The sequence below is a fragment of the Perna viridis genome, chromosome 12 (genome assembly GCF_037379345.1).
Source record: "Perna viridis isolate PV_CMFRI_1.1 ecotype Kerala chromosome 12, ASM3737934v1, whole genome shotgun sequence".
NCBI classification, from domain to species: Eukaryota; Metazoa; Mollusca; class Bivalvia; order Mytilida; family Mytilidae; genus Perna; species Perna viridis.
Genome location: NC_142456.1, coordinates 23,088,821 through 23,096,981, shown reverse-complemented (window position 1 = coordinate 23,096,981; position 8,161 = coordinate 23,088,821). Strand labels below are relative to the sequence as shown.

The 8,161-nt window shown below is 33.8% G+C and overlaps 1 protein-coding gene across 2 annotated transcripts; it reads right to left on the bottom strand.

Moving 5' to 3' along the window:
• Nucleotides 1–4,419: 4,419 nt before the first annotated feature.
• On the bottom strand, nucleotides 4,420–7,691 carry LOC148601734 (uncharacterized). Of its 2 annotated transcripts, none has more exons than XM_088555789.1 (3): nucleotides 7,263–7,691; nucleotides 6,196–6,402; nucleotides 4,420–5,484 (listed from the first exon to the last, which is right to left on the bottom strand). In XM_088555789.1, exons 2-3 carry the CDS (start codon nucleotides 6,344–6,346, stop codon nucleotides 4,448–4,450), a joined length of 1,188 nt encoding a protein of 395 aa, XP_088411915.1. In that variant the 5' UTR covers nucleotides 6,347–6,402; nucleotides 7,263–7,691; the 3' UTR covers nucleotides 4,420–4,447. The 2 variants fall into 2 exon arrangements, with proteins under 2 accessions (XP_088411915.1, XP_088411914.1); XM_088555788.1 differs by having other exon boundaries at nucleotides 7,142–7,688.
• Between the last annotated feature and the right edge of the window lie 470 nt (nucleotides 7,692–8,161).

Sequence of the window (8,161 nt, the reverse complement as noted above, 5' to 3'; positions counted from 1 at the left end):
AATGTATATGCTTATATCGCAGAAAGCAGATATCTCTACATTAGACCAAGGCATGACTTGAGTTAGTCAATTGTATGCACATCTAAATAGTAAGACTGGAATAAAAATAATATACAAAATCGGGAAAGGGATATTGTTTTGAATTTAAAAAAATATGAAATATACATAAAAATGCAGTAGAGTAATAAGAAAGTGTTGTCAACGCAACCGAATATAAAATACAATTAGGACCATACAATGCAACGCTACAATTATTAGCATTTAAAAATAAAAGAATACCATTGTATTATATATGGTTTTCATCAAAATGTATTATATATATATTTGGAGGGACCAAATTTGAAACGCTAATATGCAGCTTCGCATCGATTCTATAGTTTGGATTTACCTTTAGGCATTATCATGTATGTATACTTATCCTTGTTAAACATTTTTTTATATTTATATAGCTGTACGGATAGTATTAAAGTAGGATTTTCACAACCCATTAGACTTGTTTATACCCATCTTTGTTTAAAATGTCGACATTTGTTTCCAAAAATAGTAACATTTTCATTTTAAGAATCCTGTTTTATGTATTTTTCAATACAAGACAGTACAAAGTTGCGCCCGTTGATGCGTGTATACTCTTACAAAAAACAATCAACGGAACCAAGGTTATAGCGGAAATCAAAAGAATGTAATACAGGGACAAAGGTCAGACAGGAAAATCATACATACAAAGTAAGAAAAGCAAATGAGCAAATCTGTCTCCACTAAAACTGGGAGCATGGACCATGTGCACCGGTAGGGTAAGCGTCCTCTGCTTTTCTAGAAGCATCCACCGAGTTGCTCATAAAAAGTTTAGGTTACAGACCACCAATTCAACCAATGAGCATTTGGAACGTAGGCAAAAATAGTCCTACGCAGAAATTACCCCTGTTCCTCATAGGGCTGTGAAAAAAGTTCTCATCTTATTTAAAAAATTTAAACAGTTTCTGAAAGGAAAAATATTTCTGTACATTTTATAGGTGCATTTTGCTTCTTGTGATGTGAAGCCTAATCTCCATAATGGTTTCTAAATATACCCCTATCTTGTGAAAACACTGGGATTTTCCATGCTATTTATAGACACTTCACTTCCGGTGACCAGTACTGCACTGCAAGTCTGCTAACCCTACATGCCATTCTGAGGATTGTGAGCTGACATATGTAGAATCATGCTGATATATAGTCCTCTGCAGGTTAAAGTTCAGGTAAAGTCCAGAGAAGCCATTGAATATTGTGAAATTAGCATAAAAGCCTAAGGGAAGTGGAATTAGTGGTTTCTAGCCTCAAGTCCGGGGTAGACAAGCGAGGAAAGGAAACTATGACCCGTTGAATAAATCAGTTTTCATGATGCAGTGTGTTTTGTTCTTTGAACACTTCAAATGTTACTTAACTACAAGAGCGTTTACATTTTTATTATTTTCTGTACACTTATCATATTACCTGCACTCAAATCTGCTAAACAGAGTACTTTGGAAACATTTTTGTTGCATGCTGTAAGTGACCATAACATAATTTTAATGAAATGAACATGTTCTTGGAGTAGAACACTTTCTGCTGATAAAGATAGTCAATAATTAAATGTTATATATTGCCAATTCTTTTTTTTATAAAAAAAAAAAAAAAGCCCAATACATACTACTACCTACCTGAAAAGCAGCAAAAGTATTCAAAAAATCACCAGTCATCAGATTAATCCTATGGTAAGTATATACACAATTAATTTGCACTGCACTTGGTATCTAGGTTGATTTACAGGTCCAATAAGAACGCTAAGTTTCGCGTATAACTGTAAGTAACTGTTTAAGTTTGTAGATCCACTTTTGTTGCTTTTTGTTTCACAAATATATGATTGTCGAATGTTTTCAAGACAAAATTAACATATGTTAAATATCATATGATTTTCATATGAATCGAGCACCATATGATTATCATATGTGGCACATTTGGCTGTGTACAAATAAGCATATCACAAGACTAGATAGTTCTAGAATCTTTTTACTGGTAAGACAGATGTCATATATTGCAAACCTCGAAATGATACCTGAATCATGGTGCTGAATGAAATGATTTGTGCCAACCATTTTGGTGGTTGATTTATACGCTCCAGAAGTTCTGTATACTTATGGCAAGAAAAAGCATCAATATCCGGTTTGTACCTCCATTTTCAGGAGCTGAAAAACAGCATAATGGCAGCTTCATCTGCGAATACTTGTGTGCATGCGATTGAGAGCCAAACCAGTTTCGGAAAATATTCGCTAGTTTCGATAATTAAGAACAAATGGAATCATAGCTTTTCTAAGATGGGGTTGGCCATAATAGTCTGCAGTATGGTGCCCAGATGACCCTTAATTCTTGGGTCATAAAAATTGCGAAACGAAAATAATCGATAAAAGAAAAAAACGAAACAAAACAATTCGATAAAATGAATCAAATCGTAATAAAAACATAACTAAACGATACAAATCGAAAGAATGAAGCGAATTGAAATGAATAAAAGAAATCTTTTAAGACGTTTCGCAAATTATAAGAACAATAATTTTTACCAGTGCCGGAAATTCGATACAATGATATTTCGGGCCAAGACAACCAATAATTCCTTATGAATGCCGGACATTTCGGCCAATAGACATATCAAACCATAACAATTAGTATAATGCTTTATGACATATATCATTGCTAAATTTACCATATTTGAAGGTTATAAGTATAATTTATCGAATCACAGTTGACAAAAATTATCAAGTTGTTTTTAATCAATGTTTCTTATGGAGCGTTAAAAGGTTTCACCTTCATCATATTAGAATCATCTTATAGAAACCCCTTGTGGACCAAACAACCACCATGCATTTAAAGGTTGTAGTTCTTGAATAGGGTAACAATCGACAAGCAATCGATAATGATAAATAGAAAAAAGAACCGCCGGATGTTTTTGGATACGCCTCCGGTTCTGATCTTTAGATATATTTTTCAATCCACAGGCTTGTTAAAGTAACCATTTATGTCCGATAATGCAATAAATACCCCAAAATTGGGTTAATGAAAACGAAATGAATGTCAAGTAAACATCAAACGAATATCGAATAAGTAACCAACTTCATTGAAATATTGTCATAAAGTTTTTGCAAACATCACGCTACTAATAACGTTTTCTTTAGGCATAGTGAGTTTTAAGTGTCAGTCTCTGTATGAATCAGGCAGTATATGAAAGATGGTACGAAAAAACCATCATTTTGATAGTGTAATTTGATTATTTGCACCATCAGAATCAAGGAAAACAGACAAGATTTTCCGTATCATGCTGGACCATTGAGTTACAATTTCATTAAAATGCACTGAAAATGAACATTTCAAGGACAGATAAATCTGTCAAAAACCTCATTTTTCTAAGTTTCTACTGAAAATGAACATTTCAAGGACAGATAACTCTGTCAAAAACCTCATTTTTCTAAGTTTCTATTGAAGAAGTTCTGCGCAAAGCCAGTGAAAATAGCAGTTTCCATGGCCGTTGGTTATTGTAAAGATTATTCATTTTAAAACGCTGTCACTTAAAAAGATTTACCTAGCGTTAATACTGAATGATTTTTTTAATTATAATGAGACTGCCAAAGCTGTGGAAAAGTCTGCAAGTCGGTCACTTGATTTGTTAATATTGTTAATATAAAAGTATAAATATAATGATTGTAAGAATATTCTGTTTTTACTAAGTTATTTTATACACTTGTCATGTCAGTAATAGAATATGATGCGTCATCTAATTAGGGTGCAATAGTTTGCATGTATAAAAGCTATTAAATTTTTTATGGATGTTGGAAAATATACTCCAACATAGCGCGCTTTTTTGGACTTTTACACGCCGATGAAGCATCAAAAATGAGGCATTCCATCCTTGTATAATACTATAGTTTTACCTGAGCTTATGTGTAACTTTAATTTCACAAAGATGCGAGGCCGATTACTTAGGATAGCAGACATGAAAGCTTTGGAGTATGTAATATACCTCTTTGTCGAAAGTTGATTATTTTAGCTTAGTTTCAAACGAGGCTCTTTTTGTAATTTAGTTCCGCATAGTATACCGGAACGAGATTCGCAGGTTTTTAATCAGTAACCAAGTGAAAAGATTCTCACACCCAAGACAGCATTACGTTGCACTGCTGTTAGTAGTCTCCTTACTCTCCAATGCCTGCACGGAACTGTCCAAAATAAACCTGAAAGGCGCACTGAAAGATATTCTGCATTCTGCTTTTCTGTGTCCAAAAAAGTTATTTGCAACATATACTGTGTTTTTTCCACAACCTGTTATAATATATATGTGTATCATCTTATGGGAGGTTATATTTTAAAAGTGTCATGCCGAATGCTAACAGTGTCAATCCAACAAAAGACTAGATATCTGTTTCGATTTTTATTGTAACTAACTTTATAATTCAGTAACAGGATCTTTTTTATTCTTAATTCTTTTCTTTTTGTCATTTTGATGCTGTAGAAGACCAACATTAAAAATGCAGGCACATAATGATAAAACGGACGCCATTGTGAACGACCAATCAAAACAGTGTACACCAGCTTCACAGTCTTTTGCACCTTTTATTCGAATACTATTGTCGTACATCCAACCGTACGCTTGCTGAACGAGTAAACCTCCGACGGCATTTCCAAAAATAGTAGCCCCCCAATTCCTCCCAAAGAATTTCAGACCATAGAATTCGCTAATCATTGTAGGAGTCAAGCACCAGACGGCGCCGTTTGCAAAACCTATAACTAAAAGTGCAATTACAAGAACAGGAAACTTATCAGAAAAAAATATACAAAAACCTAAAGTTACAGTTTGAACTATATTAAATCCCAAAAGAACGGTGACACGTGGAACTTTATGGACGATAAAATCCGATACGAAACCGACTATGAATTTTGATACAACACCGCACACTGGATTTACAGTTCCAAATACCGTTGTATATTGCTCTAACTCAAATGTTTTCAGATAAGTCTGAATATTGTTTTGAAACATTAGTTGAAGACCTGCACAAAATATGTAGGACCAAGCAATATAATGATAATCGAACCGTCGCACTAATTTTAAACCTGTGATGTCTTTAGCAAGAGGTTTTTTAGGAGTTTCAACTTCGAATGTTTCTGGTTTTTCTTCATTTACTGTTAAATTTATTTCGTCATTTGCATCTAAGTCATGCGGGAAATGCCCATGAAATATTACACCAAGTAGTCCTATTACAGCAAACGATATTGCAGTGGTGAGATAAAATCCCCCAAGATTTTGATTTTCTTCGTCGTGTACGTGCCCAGCAGCGAATATATTGCCGTAAAGGAACGCCATTAATGCTGGCCCCGCACTGAATGAAGCGTCTAAAAGGCCAACTATTTTCCCTCTGTGTTTGGGATGGAAGTTGACTGTTGCTGTAGTCATCGCAGACATATATAAGAATATAGCACCAAAACCTAAAAAAAGATAAGAAACCCCATAGTCAATCTACTTGGTTACCTTGATTACTCTTCCCAAATTACAGGAACTTTACAGGTGGTTTTTTTTTTTGGTTTTTTTTTAAGCAGATCCAAATGAATTATGGTACGTGCGCTACATGGTGTATGAAACATTTCCAACGAATCAAAATTATAGAAGTACAAAGTAAGAACGGTCGGCATTGGTCTATGAAGATATTTAAGCCTTTATGTCTTGTTTTTTTCTGGCATTTTCAGTTTAAATATCAACCAAAACACTTAATGTTTGTTAAGTGTAACACACTTTTTTAAGTAACACCATAACGAGGTAATTTAACTATAATAGGTCTTTTACTTCCAAATTTAGCTTTGTTGCCCTCGAGTTTACTTTGATACAAAAAATGCTAATGTGATTTTCTGACTTGCTGCGAGGTAGTACATTCGTGTTCAAAAATATCATTAATTTGTTTATAATCGGAATTCACACGATCGTTTCGTTTAATAGAAATTATTTTATTGAATTACCATACGCAGCCTTATGTTAAACGGTGAAGGTTTTTTTTCGCGGTCCTGGTGTGTTCCTTCGTGCAAAATATGCTTGTATCACAAATTGGATTAGATACGTATGTAACATTAATAAATGATAATTTTCTTTCACATCACTTTTAGCAGCTGACTACATGCCGAGGAATAACTCGTTTTATTGATTACCTGATATGAAAAAATATATAGCCTGTAGCCAGGCCTTTGTGCTGTAAAAATGTCTCATCAAGGTTGTGCTCCATAGCAACAAATATCCTAGGCTTGAGACTAATAGACCAACTAATGAGGCCCATCTTGGTCCGAACCGCTCACACATCATTCCTGCCGGGAACCCCAACGATATGCCAAAGTTAGATGTAGAGCCAAAAAGTTCAACTAAAAAAATGTGTTAATAACATGAAACATTCTGAAACGAGCTCCCCATTTCGGTGGTTTCTTTTAACGCAGTCATGCATTCATACTTGCTGGATATTTTCTGTGTAGAAGTATCATATTACACTTAATAAGTTGAAAAACTCCAAAATTATGTTTGAGTTGTTTGTAAAAAATAAATCTTATAATGTATATTTTTGAAGTTTCATGACGTGTACATTTACATGTCGTTCTCGTAAATATTTCTCGTTAAAGCATGGTTGGTGTATATTATTTATGCAACTGTGAATGCTTTATTATTAGTAAATCAAATTTTGAATATTCGTTTGATGTATGCATTTGGTTTCATTATTTCCATACTTGGTTTTTTTTTTAGATGCGTATCATCCAAATCTCGATTGTACGATTGGAGTTATGAACACATATGTTTGATTGTTTGAACTTGTTTTAATCAGTTACTGAGTAAAATATTCTGTTTTTGTTTTTTGTTTTGTTTGTTTTTGTTTTTGTTTTTGTCTTTGTCTTTGTGTGTTTTGTTTTGTTTTTTGTTTTGTTTTGTTTTGTTTTGTTTTCTGTTGTTTTATTTTTGCAAGAATTTAAGTACGGTATGCCGTGCCAATAAAAAATATTGATACGACACTATCCGAATATGCCTTCCTGCAGCTACGATCTTGATCTTTCTTCGTTTGTCTTAAACTGCTACATTATTTCATGGGTAAAGAAGATTCAAACAACATATTACCTTCTGTTTGGGTGTAGTTATAATGCTTTTTAACCGCCACAATATAAACACCATAACAGTACACCGAGCCAGCAATGGCCATTCCTAAGCAACCTACGACAAGGCCGATAATTCTACGTACATCCAAGATCGCCATGTGTGTTTCTGTTGTTCACAAGACCGGAAGTTAACGACTAGTGTCGGTTTCAGTTCACTGACATAATCGATCGCCTTGTGTCGAAGTTTACACCCTTGTTTGATATGACAAAAATATCCTGTCAAATGAACTAGGAATACGCTACACGTTAATTACATTAAAGTCATCATTCTTTTCCTATTAAATCCAAAATTTTGAGCTGCTGACCAACAAATTAAAGTTTCAAAATCACTTGTTTATCCCGATGAACTTAATTGAAAAATGTCATGTGAAATATTTAATTTCACTTTAAATATACACATATATGTATTTCTATAACGTAATTAAATTTACGTGTATTTAGTAACTTTACTCGATGACAAAAACGTTATCTTTCTGTATCAATAGGCGTACTGGTCATTGGACCACTTTACCATGATACGTGAAATTTTGTTATGTGTGCAAGAACAAAGTTTATTTACCTATATTTGCATTAATACGGTTTATATTGATAAATTGAAATTTGCCATCAACTTAACCTACATATGAAAGGATGAGTTCATTCGTCTAATTCAAATTTTAAAGATTGCACATTTTGTTCCAGACCCAGATCGAAGAAGGATTCAAGATCTATTTTGGGGGTGGATCTATAAATTTGAAAAGGGGAACTCCAGTAGTCATTGGCTAGGAGGGTCCAGCATGTACACCCATTCAACTATATAAGGAGTTTCATGTATCGTTTCACCTCCAATTTAAAAATCAGTTTGTAGCTAAACATATTCTTGGATTGTTTTTACAGTTTAAGCGTCAGTCTCAGTGGTCAGTCTCTGTAAGAATCAGGCAGTCGGTGAAACATGATATGGAAAAAAAACATCGTTTTGATTATGTAATTTGACAGTTTCCAC

Coding starts and splice junctions, on each gene's coding strand:
- LOC148601734 (XM_088555788.1), bottom strand. CDS start 7,277: ATGGCGATCTTGGATGTACGTAGAATTATCGGCCTTGTCGTAGGTTGC. Junction 6,403..7,141: donor TAACTACACCCAAACAGAAG/GTAATATGTTGT, acceptor ACATTTTTTTAG/TTGAACTTTTTGGCTCTACA. Junction 5,485..6,195: donor TATATATTTTTTCATATCAG/GTAATCAATAAA, acceptor ATCTTTTTTTAG/GTTTTGGTGCTATATTCTTA.